This window comes from Biomphalaria glabrata, chromosome 1 (assembly GCF_947242115.1).
Source record: "Biomphalaria glabrata chromosome 1, xgBioGlab47.1, whole genome shotgun sequence".
Taxonomy (NCBI): domain Eukaryota; kingdom Metazoa; phylum Mollusca; class Gastropoda; family Planorbidae; genus Biomphalaria; species Biomphalaria glabrata.
The window spans coordinates 47,071,885-47,094,246 of NC_074711.1; the positions used below are offsets into that span (position 1 = coordinate 47,071,885).

The window sequence follows — 22,362 nt, forward strand, 5'->3', positions numbered from 1 at the left end:
ATCCGTAACATTCTAAAATAGCTCTACCTATTTTCTTTAAAATTTCAATACATCCTATACTCTTAAGCGAGTAATTCTTGTATGTATGTATGTATGTATATATATTTATATTTATATATATATATATATATATATATATATAAATTTTATTTCGAAAACGGCTCTAACGATTTTCTTTAAAATTTCAAGGTATTTGCATATTAGTGAGAAAAAAATTCTCAACTCATTGGCCACATCGGGAAAACTCGAGGTCGACCGTTATATCAGTTTGAAAATGCCTCATTATCGAAAAATTAATTTTGGCTAGAATGTTTTATGAATGAAAATTTTCCATGACGTAAACGGGAAAAACGCTGTTTACGTCACTAGGCTTACCGCAGTACACTAAAATATTTCTTTGCAAACAAGAACAAGTTTTAAAGAATCAATAGACCTAATTAAACATTTGCACACCATCTTACTGTAGATTGATTTATTATAGAACTATGAAAGAAAAGTAATGAAATTAAATGTGCCGATATATGATTAGTTATTGTGTTTTAAGTGCTTAATAAGTTGTTTACACTTTAATTGTGTAAAGCGGTGTAGATACCTTTTACTTTGTTGTTTATTTTGCTGGTGACCTCCAGCTGTCTCGTTCTGAGGTTGCATGCAACCATGTGCTCTCTTCTATGTCAGCTAAGTCAAGTTTGCACCATAAGCTGGTCTTTTAAGGGTTTCGGTGTTACGTCGACCACTTTTTAGCTCACCAAAAAAGACTGCCTTTGGCATGCGTTCGTCTGAGATTCGTCTCCCATACAGGATACTGCTCTGTCCAGCGTAACTGTCAGACTTAAAGAATTCTCTCTATACAAAGGCCGCGGATACACATTTGAGACCAAAAGAAAATTTGCTGCCGAGGACAGACGCAGACGCTAAAAGAAAATCTTAATCGAGCATCGCGGACAATGGTTATGCTTGCCCTGGATGTGGCAAGATATGTAGGTCACAGCTGCAATCCTCATTAATTTTCGGACTCTAAGACAAGCCTTATTATTATTATTATTTTGCTGGTGAATTATTACCATGTGTTCATGCTTCAGTGTCTACCTCTCCTGTACCAAAACAAAGGAAATGGTCATAACACAGCTTCTCTACGCCTTACTTGCTCACACTAAACATGATATCCATCTAGCGGTCAACGAGTTTGCGTACACTGCAGCCTCTTTTGATTTAACTATAAACCTCGGTAAAAAGCTTGGAGTTAGGGCCAGGAGAGATCTGAATGGATGGATGTGTAAAAGCAGGCCATAGCACCACTAGGATGGATGGATGGCAAAAGCCGGTATGAACTTCCTATAGTCCGACAGTCAGGCTGGGCAGGGCACGTAACCCGTATGGGTAACGAGCATATTGTTTGGCGTAACAGAGGTGCCCCACGGAAACGTTTGTTTAGAAAACTAATGCCATGATTTAAGTCTAATAAGAAAAAATGCGCCATTTTACTTTGTCACTAAGTGCATGTTTTACCCTATAACGTAGAGAAGTTACATTGCAAAGACTTTCTTCCAAGCCAATAATAGCAAGCCTACAATAGTTTTACGCAAAAGATGGATTGTAAAACTATAAGACGGACGTGAGCTGTAGTTTGTCTAGATTGTATGAGGACTTAAAAGACTTTAAATTTAATCGACATGTACAATTAGGCCTACAATTAGAACTAACAGAACACTAAAACAACTCTTCAGATTAGTAGTCTTTATCCGATCGTTCATTTTCGTAATTACAAGAATATTCCCAAAATGACTTCGGGTAAATTATTTAACAGAGCGAGGTTCGGCCACCTGGTACAAAAATATTCTCAAAATGACTTCGGGTATATATCCTTCCTTAACAAATTATTCATCCGAGCGAGGCTCGGTCACCTGATATTATGTATATAAATGAGGAAACAAATTCAACCACATTGTAAAAAAAATCAAAGTTGGCAGTTTTATAGGTTTGAAAGTGTTTCATCCTCGTCACATTAATTTGGCCTTTCAAATTCTCATAGCCATAAAGTACAGCTATAAATGACATCAAAAGGAAATTAACACTCTTGTACATAAGCGAGTTTTAATGAATGAAGTACCAGGTGACCGAGCCTCGCTTGGCTGAATGATTTGTTAAAGAAAGATATTTACCCGAAGTCATTGTAGATACATTTGTGTAATGACAACAATGAGAGATCGAGTAAAGAGTTGCTTTTGTGTTCTTTTAGTTCTAAATGAAACTTTGTACATGGCGATAAGAATAGAAAGTCTTTTAAGTTACCTACAGCTCACGTAGTGTCCATTTAATATTGCAATTAGTATATTCAATACGGCTTTCGTAATTCCCAAAATGACTTCGGATATATATCTTTCCTTAAGAAATTATTCAAAATTATATATATATATATATAAGAATTGCCCGCTTATATAGGATAGACACATACGAACGTTTCCAAAATGAGCTCAGGAAAGTTTCAAGAGTCCCCTAACAAATGATTGTACCGAGGGATGTTCGGTCACTTGCTGTAATTATTTATATGATGATGAAAATTACCCTCTCTCCTTTGCCGCAAGCAACATCTGAAACAATAGATGTGTCCACATTTGATGATGGATGCATATTAAACTGGGCCAACATTGTCATTGATTTGACCAACCATTGAATCTCTTATCATTCTTGACTACACCACCAGGGAATGACGTCATCCAGACTAAAAAGCACGCGCGTGGCTGAAGAAAATTGTGTTTTAAGTTCTGTAATTTATAAAGCCGGCTTGTCGGCGCCCTTTTTGCACGAGACATATCGTGTGCTTGGACACTGGAAAACTATCGATTGGTTAAACTAGTAAGTAAACAAAGATCTTGTCAAATTTTTCCAGAGTATTTGAGACTATAGTCTGGGTCAGAGAAATTTGGTCAACAAAGAATCCTTCAAAGTGTACGGAGTTTTTACTAATGTAACTGTAAAAAAAAAGTTCCACCACTCAATGGTTATCTGTAATCCAATCACTCCGTGGTTATCTGTAATCCAATCACTCCGTGGTTATCTGTAACCCAATCACTAAGGGGTTATCTGTAACCTAATCACTCATGGGTTATCTGTAACCCAATCACTCATGCGTTATCTGTAACCCAATCACTAAGGGGTTATCTGTAACCAAATCACTAAGGGGTTATCTGTAACCCAATCACTAAGGGGTTATCTGTAACCCAATCACTCATGCGTTATCTGTAACCCAATCACTAAGGGGTTATCTGTAATCCAATCACTCAGGGGTTATCTGTAACCCAATCACTAAGGGGTTATCTGTAACCCAATCACTCAGGGGTTATCTGTAACCCAATCACTCAGGGGTTATCTGTAACCCAATCACTCATGCGTTATCTGTAACCCAATCACTAAGGGGTTATCTGTAACCCAATCACTCAGGGGTTATCTGTAATCCAATCACTCATGCGTTATCTGTAACCCAATCACTAAGGGGTTATCTGTAACCCAATCACTAAGGGGTTATCTGTAAATCAATCACTCTGTGGTTATCTGTAACCCAATCACTCCGTGGTTATCTGTAACCCAATCACTCCGTGGTTATCTGTAACCCAATCACTCCGTGGTTATCTGTAACTCAATCACTACGTGGTTATCTGTAACCCAATCACTCCGTGGTTATCTGTAACCTAATCACTCATGGGTTATCTGTAACCTAATCACTCATGGGTTATCTGTAACCCAATCACTCCGTGGTTATCTGTAACCTAATCACTAAGGGGTTATCTGTAACCTAATCACTCATGGGTTATCTGTAACCCAATCACTCATGGGTTATCTGTAACCTAATCACTCATGGGTTATCTGTAACCCAATCACTCCGTGGTTATCTGTAACCCAATCACTCTGTGGTTATCTGTAACCTAATCACTCCGTGGTTATCTGTAACCTAATCACTCATGGGTTATCTGTAACCTAATCACTCATGGGTTATCTGTAATCCAATTACTCAGGGGTTATCTGTAACCCAATCACTCTGTGGTTATCTGTAACCTAATCACTAAGGGGTTATCTGTAACCCAATCACAAAGGGGTTATCTGTAACCTAATCACTCATGGGTTATCTGTAACCCAATCACTCATGGGTTATCTGTAACCTAATCACTCATGGGTTATCTGTAACCCAATCACTCCGTGGTTATCTGTAACCCAATCACTCCGTGGTTATCTGTAACCCAATCACTCCGTGGTTATCTGTAACCCAATCACTCCGTGGTTATCTGTAACCCAATCACTCCGTGGTTATCTGTAACCCAATCACTCCGTGGTTATCTGTAACCCATTCACTCCGTGGTTATCTGTAACCTAATCACTCATGGGTTATCTGTAACCTAATCACTCATGGGTTATCTGTAATCCAATTACTCAGGGGTTATCTGTAACCCAATCACTCTGTGGTTATCTGTAACCTAATCACTAAGGGGTTATCTGTAACCCAATTACTAAGGGGTTATCTGTAACCTAATCACTCATGGGTTATCTGTAACCCAATCACTCATGGGTTATCTGTAACCTAATCACTAAGGGGTTATCTGTAACCCAATCACTCCGTGGTTATCTGTAACCCAATCACTGCGTGGTTATCTGTAACCTAATCACTCATGGGTTATCTGTAACCTAATCACTCATAGGTTATCTGTAACCCAATCACTCATGCGTTATCTGTAACCCAATCACTCCGTGGTTATCTGTAATCCAATCACTCAGGGGTTATCTGTAACCCAATCACTAAGGGGTTATCTGTAACCCAATCACTCAGGGGTTATCTGTAACCCAATCACTCAGGGGTTATCTGTAACCCAATCACTCATGCGTTATCTGTAACCCAATCACTAAGGGGTTATCTGTAACCCAATCACTCAGGGGTTATCTGTAATCCAATCACTCATGCGTTATCTGTAACCCAATCACTAAGGGGTTATCTGTAACCCAATCACTAAGGGGTTATCTGTAAATCAATCACTCTGTGGTTATCTGTAACCCAATCACTCAGGGGTTATCTGTAATCCAATCACTCATGCGTTATCTGTAACCCAATCACTCCGTGGTTATCTGTAACCCAATCACTAAGGGGTTATCTGTAACCCAATCACTCTGTGGTTATCTTTAACCCAATCACTCCGTGGTTATCTGTAACCTAATCACTCATGGGTTATCTGTAACCTAATCACTCATGGGTTATCTGTAACCTAATCACTCATGGGTTATCTGTAATCCAATTACTCAGGGGTTATCTGTAACCCAATCACTCTGTGGTTATCTGTAACCTAATCACTAAGGGGTTATCTGTAACCCAATCACAAAGGGGTTATCTGTAACCTAATCACTCATGGGTTATCTGTAACCCAATCACTCATGGGTTATCTGTAACCTAATCACTCATGGGTTATCTGTAACCCAATCACTCCGTGGTTATCTGTAACCCAATCACTCCGTGGTTATCTGTAACCCAATCACTCCGTGGTTATCTGTAACCCAATCACTCCGTGGTTATCTGTAACCCAATCACTCCGTGGTTATCTGTAACCCAATCACTCCGTGGTTATCTGTAACCCATTCACTCCGTGGTTATCTGTAACCTAATCACTCATGGGTTATCTGTAACCTAATCACTCATGGGTTATCTGTAATCCAATTACTCAGGGGTTATCTGTAACCCAATCACTCTGTGGTTATCTGTAACCTAATCACTAAGGGGTTATCTGTAACCCAATTACTAAGGGGTTATCTGTAACCTAATCACTCATGGGTTATCTGTAACCCAATCACTCATGGGTTATCTGTAACCTAATCACTAAGGGGTTATCTGTAACCCAATCACTCCGTGGTTATCTGTAACCCAATCACTGCGTGGTTATCTGTAACCTAATCACTCATGGGTTATCTGTAACCTAATCACTCATAGGTTATCTGTAACCCAATCACTCATGCGTTATCTGTAACCCAATCACTCCGTGGTTATCTGTAATCCAATCACTCAGGGGTTATCTGTAACCCAATCACTAAGGGGTTATCTGTAACCCAATCACTCAGGGGTTATCTGTAACCCAATCACTCAGGGGTTATCTGTAACCCAATCACTCATGCGTTATCTGTAACCCAATCACTAAGGGGTTATCTGTAACCCAATCACTCAGGGGTTATCTGTAATCCAATCACTCATGCGTTATCTGTAACCCAATCACTAAGGGGTTATCTGTAACCCAATCACTAAGGGGTTATCTGTAAATCAATCACTCTGTGGTTATCTGTAACCCAATCACTCAGGGGTTATCTGTAATCCAATCACTCATGCGTTATCTGTAACCCAATCACTCCGTGGTTATCTGTAACCCAATCACTAAGGGGTTATCTGTAACCCAATCACTCTGTGGTTATCTTTAACCCAATCACTCCGTGGTTATCTGTAACCTAATCACTCATGGGTTATCTGTAACCTAATCACTCATGGGTTATCTGTAATCCAATTACTCAGGGGTTATCTGTAACCCAATCACTCTGTGGTTATCTGTAACCTAATCACTAAGGGGTTATCTGTAACCCAATTACTAAGGGGTTATCTGTAATCCAATTACTCAGGGGTTATCTGTAACCCAATCACTAAGGGGTTATCTGTAACCCAATCACTCAGGGGTTATCTGTAACCCAATCACTCAGGGGTTATCTGTAACCCAATCACTCATGCGTTATCTGTAACCCAATCACTAAGGGGTTATCTGTAACCCAATCACTCAGGGGTTATCTGTAATCCAATCACTCATGCGTTATCTGTAACCCAATCACTAAGGGGTTATCTGTAACCCAATCACTAAGGGGTTATCTGTAAATCAATCACTCAGGGGTTATCTGTAATCCAATCACTCATGCGTTATCTGTAACCCAATCACTCCGTGGTTATCTGTAACCCAATCACTAAGGGGTTATCTGTAACCCAATCACTCTGTGGTTATCTGTAACCCAATCACTCTGTGGTTATCTTTAACCCAATCACTAAGGGGTTATCTGTAATCCAATCACTCATGCGTTATCTGTAACCCAATCACTAAGGGGTTATCTGTAACCCAATCACTAAGGGGTTATCTGTAATCCAATCACTAAGGGGTTATCTGTAACCCAATCACTCCGTGGTTATCTGTAACCCAATCACTCCGTGGTTATCTGTAACCTAATCACTCATGGGTTATCTGTAACCTAATCACTCATGGGTTATCTGTAACCCAATCACTCCGTGGTTATCTGTAACCCAATCACTCCGTGGTTATCTGTAACCCAATCACTCCGTGGTTATCTGTAACCCAATCACTCCGTGGTTATCTGTAACCCAATCACTCCGTGGTTATCTGTAACCCAATCACTCCGTGGTTATCTGTAACCCAATCACTCCGTGGTTATCTGTAACCTAATCACTCATGGGTTATCTGTAACCTAATCACTCATGGGTTATCTGTAATCCAATTACTCAGGGTCTATCTGTAACCCAATCACTCTGTGGTTATCTGTAACCTAATCACTAAGGGGTTATCTGTAACCCAATCACTAAGGGGTTATCTGTAACCTAATCACTCATGGGTTATCTGTAACCCAATCACTCATGGGTTATCTGTAACCTTATCACTCATGGGTTATCTGTAACCCAATCACTCCGTGGTTATCTGTAACCCAATCACTCCGTGGTTATCTGTAACCCAATCACTCCGTGGTTATCTGTAACCCAATCACTCCGTGGTTATCTGTAACCCAATCACTATGTGGTTATCTGTAACCCAATCACTCCGTGGTTATCTGTAACCTAATCACTCATGGGTTATCTGTAACCTAATCACTCATGGGTTATCTGTAATCCAATTACTCAGGGGTTATCTGTAACCCAATCACTCTGTGGTTATCTGTAACCTAATCACTAAGGGGTTATCTGTAACCCAATCACTCCGTGGTTATCTGTAACCTAATCACTCATGGGTTATCTGTAACCTAATCACTCATGGGTTATCTGTAACCCAATCACTCATGGGTTATCTGTAACCTAATTTCTAAGGGGTTATCTGTAACCCAATCACTCCGTGGTTATCTGTAACCCAATCACTCCGTGGTTATCTGTAACCCAATCACTAAGGGGTTATCTGTAACCCAATCACTCAGGGGTTATCTGTAACCCAATCACTCAGGGGTTATCTGTAACCCAATCACTCATGCGTTATCTGTAACCCAATCACTAAGGGGTTATCTGTAACCCAATCACTCAGGGGTTATCTGTAATCCAATCACTCATGCGTTATCTGTAACCCAATCACTAAGGGGTTATCTGTAACCCAATCACTAAGGGGTTATCTGTAAATCAATCACTCTGTGGTTATCTGTAACCCAATCACTCAGGGGTTATCTGTAATCCAATCACTCATGCGTTATCTGTAACCCAATCACTCCGTGGTTATCTGTAACCCAATCACTAAGGGGTTATCTGTAACCCAATCACTCTGTGGTTATCTTTAACCCAATCACTAAGGGGTTATCTGTAATCCAATCACTCATGCGTTATCTGTAACCCAATCACTAAGGGGTTATCTGTAACCCAATCACTAAGGGGTTATCTGTAACCCAATCACTAAGGGGTTATCTGTAATCCAATCACTAAGGGGTTATCTGTAACCCAATCACTCCGTGGTTATCTGTAACCCAATCACTCCGTGGTTATCTGTAACCTAATCACTCATGGGTTATCTGTAACCTAATCACTCATGGGTTATCTGTAACCCAATCACTCCGTGGTTATCTGTAACCCAATCACTCCGTGGTTATCTGTAACCCAATCACTCCGTGGTTATCTGTAACCCAATCACTCCGTGGTTATCTGTAACCCAATCACTCCGTGGTTATCTGTAACCCAATCACTCCGTGGTTATCTGTAACCCAATCACTCCGTGGTTATCTGTAACCTAATCACTCATGGGTTATCTGTAACCTAATCACTCATGGGTTATCTGTAATCCAATTACTCAGGGTCTATCTGTAACCCAATCACTCTGTGGTTATCTGTAACCTAATCACTAAGGGGTTATCTGTATCCCAATCATTAAGGGGTTATCTGTAACCTAATCACTCATGGGTTATCTGTAACCCAATCACTCATGGGTTATCTGTAACCTAATCACTCATGGGTTATCTGTAACCCAATCACTCCGTGGTTATCTGTAACCCAATCACTCCGTGGTTATCTGTAACCCAATCACTCCGTGGTTATCTGTAACCCAATCACTCCGTGGTTATCTGTAACCCAATCACTCCGTGGTTATCTGTAACCCAATCACTACGTGGTTATCTGTAACCCAATCACTCCGTGGTTATCTGTAACCTAATCACTCATGGGTTATCTGTAACCTAATCACTCATGGGTTATCTGTAATCCAATTACTCAGGGGTTATCTGTAACCCAATCACTCTGTGGTTATCTGTAACCTAATCACTAAGGGGTTATCTGTAACCCAATCACTCCGTGGTTATCTGTAACCTAATCACTCATGGGTTATCTGTAACCTAATCACTCATGGGTTATCTGTAACCCAATCACTCATGGGTTATCTGTAACCTAATTTCTAAGGGGTTATCTGTAACCCAATCACTCCGTGGTTATCTGTAACCCAATCACTCCGTGGTTATCTGTAACCTAATCACTCATGGGTTATCTGTAACCTAATCACTCATGGGTTATCTGTAACCCAATCACTCATGGGTTATCTGTAACCCAATCACTCATGGGTTATCTGTAACCCAATCACTCATGGGTTATATACAAACCAATCATTTATGGGTTATCTGTAACCCAATCATGGGTAGATTTAAACAAAGAACAAAAATGTGCTTTTAATTTGAAACCCATATTGCTAATAGTATCGAAGAAGCCTATTTCTTGTTCTCAAAATCAAAAGAACGTTGTTTTTTTTTTTCTCAATTCCTCAAGCTAGCACTTTCTTTATGGGTAGAGGGAAAACAAGTTCTTGTATTTTGAAAACGGCTATAACGGTTTTCCTAAACATATGACAGTTTCTGTATATCTTTGGGGAAAAAAATCACTAGCTAACTAGTTAATCAGTGAAAACTCTGTTTGACCGTTATAATTTTTCAAAAAGTGATTATCTAAAAATTTAATTTTTATCAATGAAATGGTTCTTAAAAAAAACAAAAAACATTTTGGACAATTCACACACGGGTTTAGCGGAAATTCCCACACTCGACTCAAATGTTTCTTTGTAGTCAATACAGAGCTGAAGAACTCAATAGAACTAGAAATTCATGAAGAATTTGAGCACCGTCTTATGTCCACTGAGAAGTCTGGTTCGTTGACTACGTTTATATGACTGTTTATGAAAAGCAAATGCAAGTTCCAAGAATGCTCTGAACTATACAAATGTAAAATACAAGATCTAGATCTAGATTATAGATTAATGATTTTTCCCAGCTCACTGGAAAGACTTCTTGCAATCATGAAACACCGCAAGAAATGAACAGAATGAGAAATCCTAGACCATCATCAGTTTCCTAAAGAAGGAATTGATTAGAACAAATCACTTGATAGATTTATATTACTTATTTACATCCAATGTGCTTACAAATGTTTAACATTTTTTTTTACTTGTAAACCTTTTAAAAATAAATCTTAAAAGTAGAAGACAGAATATTATAAAACTAAAATAATATCTGACTTAATAAATGTATTTTGTTTGTTCTGGACTGCCTTCCTGTCACTTATCTTGATCACTGTGTCTTACTATATAAACATTGGGTGGGGGAGGGGGGGGGCTTTGTCCACAACTCAAATAGACCTAGGCTTATAAAATGAGGATTCATAAGTTGTATTTTCTTCCTCTAAAGTTTGAGATACCATTGTAACTCAATATTCATTTGATCAATGAGTCAGGGACTTTCAGATATAGCCTATTATAGATAAATGCGCGTCTGGAGATAGATATACAAATATTGGTGGTTAAATCCTGTGGTTATAAGCAGGGGTAAGTTCTGAGTTTTGCTTATTTTAAATAAATAAAACCTAACCGAAATAAAACCTTACAAACAAACTCGTTGGCAAGCCTTGCGGGTCAGTTGTAATCAATCATCATGTGACAATCTCGCACCTAAATTACATTCACACAAGAGACTATTATTAGACCATTCAATCATCACGTGACAATCTCGCACCTAAATTACATTCACACAAGAGACTATTATTAGACCATTCAATCATCACGTGACAATCTCGCACCTAAATTACATTCACACAAGAGACTATTATTAGACCATTCAATCATCACGTGACAATCTCGCACCTAAATTACATTCACACAAGAGACTATTATTAGACCATTCAATCATCACGTGACAATCTCGCACCTAAATTACATTCACACAAGAGACTATTATTAGACCATTCAATCATCACGTGACAATCTCGCACCTAAATTACATTCACACAAGAGACTATTATTAGACCATTCAATCATCACGTGACAATCTCGCACCTAAATTACATTCACACAAGAGACTATTATTAGACCATTCAATCATCACGTGACAATCTCGCACCTAAATTACATTCACACAAGAGACTATTATTAGACCATTCAATCATCACGTGACAATCTCGCACCTAAATTACATTCACACAAGAGACTATTATTAGACCATTCAATCATCACGTGACAATCTCGCACCTAAATTACATTCACACAAGAGACTATTATTAGACCATTCAATCATCACGTGACAATCTCGCACCTAAATTACATTCACACAAGAGACTATTATTAGACCATTCAATCATCACGTGACAATCTCGCACCTAAATTACATTCACACAAGAGACTATTATTAGACCATTACATCATGAGCAAAACAATTAGTTCTCGACTTCTTTTGTTTGGACTTCACCATGAAACTATCAAACAAATCAAACAAAGCATTAGGATTTATTAAAAGAAATTTCTATAAATCAAATAAGAACATAAAACTAAAATGTTATTTAACTTTGGTTAGGCCAATAATAGAATATGCATCCTCCGTTTGGGACCCCTCAACTCAAGAAAACATTAAGAAACTAGAACAGACACAAAATAGAGCAGTGCGATTCATAACAAACGAATATTCACATTTGACTAGAGTAACACCTTTAGTAAAATCACTAAATTTAGAAAGCCTTCAGGACAGAAGGCTCATAAAACACTGAACCATAATCTTCAAATACAAAAACAAAATTTAATAAAATACTCTGAAAGACACAAAGATAAAGGCACATTCCTCGTCCCATTTGCTAGGACAAATTTGTACAAATACTCCTTCTTCCCTAGTGCTATTAGAGCATGGAATGGGTTGCCTGAGCTAGCCAGGAAAACCAGTGACTTGGCAGAATTTAAGTCATTGGTTAATATGCATGACTAAATGCATGACGCGTAGGACGTAATCATCTTCTTTTTTGAAGTAACGTCTGTATTATATAAGATAAGATAAGATACAGTCCGGGCAGCTAGTGAAGAGGAACAGTTAGTCGTCAGACATAAACCAGTCCTACTAGTCAGTCAAGTGGACTTCTACTAGTCCTACTAGTCAGTCAAGTGGTCTCCTACTTGTCCTACTAGTCAGTCAAGTGGACTTCTACTAGTCAGTCAAGTGGACTCCAGCTAGTCATTTGGCTCCTCCTAGTCAGTCAAGTGGACTCCTACTAGTCAGTCAACTAGACTCCAACATGCTAAATTATTATTTTCATATTGTAAAAATGGTCAATCAGTAGGGGCAGAAATGTTTTAGATAATCATGATGCCTGCACTATCTGATGAATATCCCATTTATATGTGCCCAATTGTAATCAATTCTATTATACTGAATAAATATTTATAATATAAAAAAAAAAGAAAAATAGTTTATAGCTGGGCCTATGTGCCTGCAATCTTCATACTTGATTAAAAAAAAAGAGTAGGCTACGCTATCGGATGACAAACTTTTTGGAAACTTTGTTTAGAAATTATTGGAATGTATGCGGTAATATATATTTTAAAAATTCACTTTCAGATGGAAAGAAGCACATCTCATAGGCACACTTTCAGATTTAAGCTAGAAGTAGCACATCTCATAGGCACACTTTCAGATTTAAGCTAGAAGTAGCACATCTCATAGGCTCACTTTCAGATTTAAGCTAGAAGTAGCACATCTCACAGGCACACTTTCAGATTTAAGCTAGAAGTAGCACATCTCATAGGCACACTTTCAGATTTAAGCTAGAAGTAGTACATCTCATAGGCACACTTTCAGATTTAAGATAGAAGTAGCACATCTCATAGGCACACTTTCAGATTTAAGCTAGAAGTAGCACATCTCATAGGCACACTTTCAGATTTAAGCTAGAAGTAGCACATCTCATAGGCACGACAAAGACTTGGTTACATTAGATTTTCAACAGCACTTTTACTTGTATGAAATGATCTAATCATGAATGACGGACAGACAACACTAAGACAATAGCAACTTTCCCACTTGCCAAAGTCAAACCAAAGCAATGAAAACAAGGAGTGTCACAGTGTGAGTGTGAGGTTAATTAGTTTCAAATGTGTTATCAGGGCTCACCGGTAGACTTGACAGAGACCAGTCAAAGTTTAGGGCAATGTCAGATATTTGTCTTGTGAAACAACAGATACGTGGGTAGATGGGTAGAGACAGACACTTTATTAGTCTTAGTTTAAGTGTGGGCTACTCAGCCTATATATAGAGAGAGAAGTTTGGGGCAGACCGGGATCACAGCATCACTTAGTGTTAGCAGGGGCGTGTGCTAGATGCTGTAGCATGTAGGAAGTAGTTCTAAAGGACCAGGGTAAGAAAATAGTTTTTAATTGGTTTTAGCAGTTATGCCCAAAATACGTCCGCGGGCCAGATCCGTTCCGCGACGTGGTTCCATCCGGTCCGCAGAAACGTCAGCACAAAGTGTAGAAAATCAAATTCCCATTTCAAGAAAAAAAAAATTATCTTTACCTACGTTAAGGATCTCACGTTTTCTCTGATGGATTGGTACCATGACCTTTGTGTGTTTATGATCTGGGACTAGGAATGTAGAACTCAACAGGAATGTGAACGGATCTTTTTTTTTTGTAGAAAAAGATCATAAGCCAGCACATTAATTGTATAAACAAAGTGTGGCTATTTGTAAAAAAGACAGCAACATATAAACTGCATTATAAAACAAATATGGCAGCATTATTGATTTGAGCCGTGAATAAAAATGTGTTAAACTGTGTTTAAAGATTGGAGGATAGATGGCAATATTTAAAAAAAAAAGAAAATAAGTCAATGGTGAAGCTAGCTACAATGTTGCTCACATTTTAAATATGTTAAAACACAATAAGCACAAGTAGGCCTACACAACTCACAAGTAAAAAGTATAGTAGTATATCATTATCATATGAACTTATGAAGTACTACTAATAGTAATAGTAATGATAAGTGACAAGTCATACTCATTATGTAACTCAACATCTCAAGCACACAATTTGAATTAAAATAAACTGTCAATGTCATTATACCGCTTTCAATTCAAAGTTTCACAATTCATCAATAAATATATCTAGATCCATGAACAATGACAATATGGCCTTATATCAAGATGTAAAAAAAAAGATCTATAGTATAGTGTAAACTGGCCCGCAGACCGTATTAGGTTGGACATCATTAAGTTATAGCATTAGAAGGTACTTGATTAAGGATAAATAGAATTCGCACTTGAGTTAGTTGTTAGTAAATTGTTAGCGCTATCCTAGTTATGTGTTTATTTAGAGTGACCGTCTGTGAAGTCTGAAGTCGGGAGAGATAGCCTGAGTATTCTATGACGGCAATCAGTGACGACAGTAGTTAGATGAGACCAGATAGAGCGACAGATGAGTCCGACCAGAAGAGCGACAGACAGCCTGTTGAAGTCATATGTTGGATGCATGTGTGTACATTGAAGAGGGAACTTGCTGGTCGGCTGAATGACTATATTGTTCCGCCTGTTTCATGTATTTGATGATGCTGACCTAGAAGGAACGTTTGGATTCAGGCCAAGTAGTTAACCCAATGTCTAGATAGAATAGAATACTCATCAATTTGTGTTATAATGGTATCAAACCATGAATGCACTCATCATCACATTAATCAATTACTAATTAAATTTATTACACGACTTTAAAGTGGCCATAGATGCCTTAAATGGATTATTAAATATTATTTTTAATTAGAAGTTTATGAGCTCGCTTGCATTCATTATAAAGTAGGCCTAATTGATGACACTAGCGGATCCAGAACTTTGGAGTGGGGAGGGGGCGATTTTTTTCCAAACCCTAACCCTAACGCCCAGTAAACCCTAACCCTATGCATAAACGTGAGTACAGCATAAATAAATAAATTATATATATATATATATATATATATATATATATATATATATATATATATATATATATATTCAACATTCTGCGAAGAAAAAAACCCAGAGATCTTGAGCCCTTTCTCTTGATAGCTTGGGGATCTGGGGGAGCGCTGTAAGGCTAAATAGTGGGGTTCGGGGCGAAGCCCCGACGCCAAAAGCGTTTTTTAGCATTCTTCACTGCAGAAACGAATTCTCCTGACATTTACAGCTCATTATTTATCAGTGGGGTTCGGGGTAAGGCCCCGAAGCCAAAAGCGTTTTCTTGCATTTTTCACTGCTGAAACGCATTCTCCTGACATCTACAGCTCATTATTTATCAGTGGGGATCGGGGCGAAGCCCCAACGCCAAAAGCGTTTTTTAGCATTCTTCACGCAGAAACGCATTCTCCTAACATCTACAGCTCATTATTTATCAATGGGGTTTGGGTCAAGGCCCCGACGCCAAAATCGTTTTCTTGCATTTTTCACTGCAGAAACACATTCTCCTGACATCTACAGTTCATTATTCATCCTATTAAAAAATGACCTTTTCAATAATGTTTTACTTGAAAAAAATATTCTAATATGAATTAGAAAGGCTCAACCTTCATTGCAAATAAAACGATTTGAAGATACCCCACATATTTAAATTGAGGCTTTGAAGATCGCCGACGAAAAAAAAATTAGAATAATAATATTTTTAAAAAAAAGCACATTCGTAAGTGATACATTTTGTCCAATAAGCATGCTTGTTACTTTTTTTTCTTACAGATTGAGTAAAGGTTGGAAAAAGGCGACTAGGAAAGGAATATTTGGGTTCAGAACTCATCTCAATCGTTACTCTTATACTGAAAAATTTCGTATAAATTCTAAATTTTCCAAAGCAAAGTCTTTCTTTAAAAAATTATGATAAATTTATGTGAAATTACATAAACTCTGTCGCCATATTTGACTATTCTGTTTTAAAACATCATGTTTTCGTCTGGAAAGGGGAGGGGCGGTAGAATGAAAACGTTAATCCTCGCTCCTTTTTATAATTTCTGTTAATGATTGCATTTGGCATTAAAGAATAGGTGTTGTGCGATTTGATATAAGAATTTAATTTAAAGCACATATAAAGTATATTAGTGACAGATTTTTCTTATGATTTTGTAATTCCTTAACTATAATTCAAAAAGAACAAATATTGGTTTGTCCGATGGGCGGAAGGCGATTGCATGTTTCGCCCCTCCCACCTGGTACAACCCTTTTTCATTCTATATTTACTAATGATAAAATTTGAGAGTGTGTCTGCGACATAATATACAAATGGTATCAATACGTAGCTTATATTATATAGATATTCAACTAATTTTGTTCACAAACTATGATTTCCCCATAAAAGTAGGACCGCCCCCCCCCCCTCAAAGGGTTTAGGTGGGAATGGCAGTAGACGTATTCGCCCCCCCCCCCATCAGAAAAAGGGAACGACATAATATAAAGATAGGTTAAAACACCAATTACACGTTTTAATCATATAGATATTTAATTGATTTTGTTAGCAAGCTGTGATTTCTACAAATTTATTGGACCGCCCCCCCCACTCGAAAGTTTATGGGGCGGGGGGGGGGGCGGGATCGATTCCATCGCCCCCTCCCGACCCCACCAAATCGGGCAAAATGCCTGAGGGGGGGGGGCGAAATAATCTAAAAATAGGTTGAAATATAAATAATTAGCATATAGTAATAAATTCGTATACAAATTGTGTGAATTCTATACTCAAATTCGTCCGCCCCCCCTCGGGGGGGGGGGGGGTCGGCCGAGTGGGGGGGGCGATCGCCCCTACCGCCCCCCCCCTGGATCCGCCAGTTGATGATGTGGCATAGTTGTTATTAGTTTAATTTAGACACATTCAAAGTACTATAGTTATTATACAAACAAAGTAATTACACGCACCAAGAGTGAGAATCATCGCTAGATTAAAAGAGCGAAGATACAATGATAGCAAATCAAGTAATACTCTCTCTATATATTAAAGCAAAGTAAACTAAAGAGAGGTTGTGACGATATTTTTGACACGATCTGTGAGAACGAGATGTCTGTCCACCATCAAATTAGACCAGTTACAAAGACCAGCATAGGTCAACTCTTTCTTTGTATAGAATAGATGTAGAGGTCAACAATTAACTGGAGTTCGGGCTCACTGTGACTTGACATCGCGTGAGATTAAAAAAAAAATGTTTTTTCTTTTTATCACTGTTATTGAAGAGTTGATATCTTATAAGCGCTTATTAATGTAAGGTTGAAGTGTTGCTATCTTATAAGCGCTTATTAGTGTAAGGTTGAAGTGTTGCTATCTTATAAGCGCTTATTACTGTAAGGTTGACAAGATTGAATTACGTTTAGTTGGAATCATTTGAAATTAGATTACTGAATAATACACACACACACACACAAACTAGCGGCGCACTTGTAAAGACACACAGTTAGTTACACGCACATAGACAACTATTTACAGTCAACTATTATCCAAACACCAGTGAGTCCTTACCTGATACTCATTGTGAAGCTGTATAGGTCTAAGAGAAGGGTGGAGATTTGTTCGGATTTATCACGGCTATTGGTCGATCGTCTAAAAGATAACAAAATAAAATTACTAAGAACAGTTTCTGACCTCAAAGGTTATAGGTTAGAGTTAAAGGTAGAGGACTTGACATCAGAAACTTCTTTAAGCTTGAACATATCAATCTAGTCAATGGGTCTTTGTTTATATTCTGTTACCTTTTTTTTTTTGCATGGTGTAGTATTTGTATTTAAATAGTTAATTTATAATAAGTAATGCTCATTTTTATCATAATAAAGAATATTTTGTGATTTCATAAAAAAAATGTAACTTCAAATTGTATTTGTAATATCCCTAAAATTTTGATTGATAATATTTAGTTTAAAAAAAAAAATTACCTATAGCATTTTGTTTGTAACAGAGAATGTTAGTATAATATTGTTTTTGCCTTTGATAATGTTATATTATAAGCCTACTGTGTTTGTATTAGATAACGTATTAGTATGTTTATACAAAATTTAGGCCTATATATATATACAGAGAGAGAGAGAATGACAAGAAATTACAAAGTGTGTACATACTTTTCTGGAAGAGAACATCTCTAATATACATTTATATATAAGATCGGTCTGATTGAAAGGTTAACAAAAATCTAAACTAAAACAAATGGATAAGTATTTCAAAATTTTTAACTCTAGTTCGATTTTTAAAAGTCTTTAAAATAATGTTATAGTTAAGGTCACTGTTAGATTATGACCAGCTCTTGTATAGTTCGGTATTTCTTAGTTGATTTCTACGAAATATCTAGGTTTTTTTCCCCACATCGTTATGTTAGCTGGCTATACACGCGTGGAAAGTCGGTAGATAGTTTAGTACATAGTACATACTGTTATATTATCTTATAGTTTAGTACATAGTACATACTATGATATTATCTTATAGTTTAGTACATAGTACATACTATGATATTATCTTATAGTTTAGTACATAGTACATACTATGATATTATCTTATAGTTTAGTACATAGTACATACTATAATGATATTATCTTATAGTTTAGTACATACTGTGATATTATCTTATAGTTTAGTACATAGTACATACTATGATATTATCTTATAGTTTAGTACATAGTACATACTATGATATTATCTTATAGTTTAGTACATAGTACATACTATAATGATATTATCTTATAGTTTAGTACATAGTAGGCTACATACTATGATATTATCTTATAGTTTAGTACATAGTACATACTATGATATTATCTTATAGTTTAGTACATAGTACATACTATGATATTATCTTATAGTTTAGTACATAGTACATACTATGATATTATCTTATAGTTTAGTACATAGTACATACTATGATATTATCTAGATCTCTGAAGCTCGAATGTCAACTTTATCAAGATCTATATACTTACATGTTTTATTTACTTATTCAATCAGTGGTCTGGTCTAGATCTTAACTACATATTTATATTTTTGAAAACCTTCGTAGAATTCGATCTACTTGTCGGAAGGAAATGATTTTATGTCAGCTGACCAGTCTCCCGTTTGACTAGATCTAGTTAATAGCCAACATTTTGTGGCATGGTGTAGCCTATAGGCTAACACGTTTGTCTACAGAAACAGAGATAAATGATTACATACAATAGGGTACATGTAGGCCTTAAACTATCCGTTCAGTTCTATGTTATCCCAGCGAGTCAAGTGGAAATTAAATCTTTAGATTTGATTAACGTGTGCACTGAACGATAATACAGACATTATGTTGGGATAAAGTTCAAGGTCAGTGAACCAGGTTAAATAAGTGTGTCAAAGTACGGAGGCTCGTTTTCACCAAATAATAGATTTAGATCTAAACTAGTCCATCTCGCTATTGCTAAAGTGTTTTATTTTTATTTTGTAACTTTTACTCGTAGTTAGCCAAATGGGGAATCCGAATGGGGACAAGTCCACTTCTAGCTCTAAAACTAAGGCCATTTTGTTCATATTGACCAAAAACCAAAAGATTTTGTCTGAGACGGCTCGAAACTTACCAAACGTCGAACAATAATGAAAGTGTCAACGTTTCAAGCCAGTGATCACTCTACAATCAAGCATGTCAATGTAAACTTACAGGATCAGCTCCCTTTTCTTTGGCTTTAGAACGCCACTGCAGACACACACACATATGCTTTTGGCCCGTGAATTCATTTGACTTATTTCCTGCTCCCCCTCCCTCGAAGTCCCGCTCACAACCAAAAAGTTAGTCCTACACACAATCTCTGACTTTACTTCGGCTTCTTATTATTTAATTATAGCCTACATTACTTTTTAACCGTAACCCCATCTCTCACCCACACACACACACACATACACCCGTTTTCACACTTTTCTGCCTATTTTTTTATTACAAAGACAAGCCTTCAATTTTTAAGCATCCTCCGATTGATTGACCGTTCAAAACACACACTTTTCAGATTTTAAATCTCTATATTTATAGCTCCTATGTTTAATTTTAACCTTAATTTGTATCCTTAATCCTAAGAAAAAGACTCAAGATCTATCCTTTTAATGATATTTTTTCGTTTTTATATCATTTTAGAAAGCATCTAAAAGGAAGCGAGAATGACGTGAAGCATATGAGAAGTAAGTCCCCACTTCAGGAAAAGGAAACAAAACACAAATACATTCAAAAAACGGAATGTGGGTGTGTGCTATTTTTTATTACTCTTTAGACTGCGGCTTTTTGGGGGAAATACCGAAAACAAAATAAAAACATTTGAAAGAAAGTGTGTGGGTTTTCGCGAATTGCTTTGGTCAAGCTCTTAGCAAGCGCTTAGGAAGTAAAAGGAACCTGTGTACGAAATTTAAACCTAGAAATATAAAGTAGACTATAGCATATATATTATACACTCTCCCCCCCCCCCCCCTTCCCCACCATCCCAGAAAAAAAGTTTTAATAATTGTGACTATTTCAGGAAAACATATTTCAAACTATAGATGGCTGTCTAGCCGTGCGGTATGTGCTCGGCACATAGGCGATGGTCCCAGGTTCAAAACCTGCTATGAAAGTTTTAATTCCTACCTAAGACCATGATATTGACACGCTTTACTTACTCCCATAAATTATAGGCGACGTGGGCGCACAGGATGACATTTATCAACTCTCTTTTTATTTTAAGTTGCAGGTATTATTTCTAGGTCTGTTTAACTTTAAATAATTTTTTTTTCTGATGCACTAAATTTGCATCTGTTTTTTTCTAACATTGTTTCACTTTGTTTTTGGACACTATTAAAACCAACACACACACACACACATCATAATGTTAATGATATAACAATAATTTCACAACAAACTTCAATCCTAAATCTAATGGACAATAAATACTATTGATCTTTACTTACATATGTTGGAACACTAAAACACATGTACAAAAGATAGATATGTATTGTTCTTTTTTAAAGACATAATAAAATGATCATATATAATGTGGCTAAAACATTTAGCGCCAAAACAATCCGCGTCAAAACAGCTTCGACAAAAGGGCCTGATTCGAACATTTAACGCTACATAAAATGTCCTGATTCGAACATTTAACGTTGCATAAAATGTCCTGATTCGAACATTTAACGTTGCATAAAATGTCCTGATTCGAACATTTAACGCTGCATTGAGCGTCAGAGCCCGTGATTTGCACAGTTCTTTAGATCTTGTCGTTTTAGTGCTCGATCCACCCTCACAACACCCCTCTCTCCCATCGTTGACTCAAATGTTGGTATTAGATGTTTCATATTTACTTGAATTGTAGATTTCTTTATACACCCACAAACACACACACACACACAATTGTAGATATTTTTATACATCGAAAGAAACACACACACAATTGTAGATATCTTTATACATCGAAAGAAACACACACACAATTGTAGATATCTTTATACATCGAAAGAAACACACACACAATTGTAGATATTTTTATACATCGAAAGAAACACACACACAATTGTAGATATCTTTATACATCGAAAGAAACACACACACAATTGTAGATATCTTTATACATCGAAAGAAACACACACACAATTGTAGATATCTTTATACATCGAAAGAAACACACACACAATTGTAGATATCTTTATACATCGAAAGAAACACACACACAATTGTAGATATCTTTATACATCGAAAGAAACACACACACAATTGTAGATATCTTTATACATCGAAAGAAACACACACACAATTGTAGATATCTTTATACATTGAATAAAACACACACACAATTGTAGATATCTTTATACATCGAAAGAAACACACACACAATTGTAGATATCTTTATACATC

General features: G+C 37.0%; 1 protein-coding gene across 7 annotated transcripts in view; it reads right to left on the reverse strand.

Annotated features, from left to right (window-relative positions):
- LOC106075132 (uncharacterized) overlaps positions 1 to 19,806 on the reverse strand; it is a 58,180-nt gene extending 38,374 nt beyond the window's left edge. For 3 of the 7 annotated variants that reach the window (XM_056040298.1, XM_056040269.1, XM_056040313.1), the window contains exons 1-2: positions 19,451 to 19,806; positions 18,006 to 18,086 (exon numbers count right to left, since the gene is read on the reverse strand). In XM_056040298.1, the coding sequence (XP_055896273.1) occupies positions 18,006 to 18,016 (11 nt within the window). In that variant the 5' untranslated portion in view covers positions 18,017 to 18,086; positions 19,451 to 19,806. The remainder of the gene's footprint in view (positions 1 to 18,005; positions 18,087 to 19,450) is intronic. The other 4 variants (XM_056040304.1, XM_056040278.1, XM_056040287.1 and 1 more) reach the window with 3 other exon arrangements.
- Between the last annotated feature and the right edge of the window lie 2,556 nt (positions 19,807 to 22,362).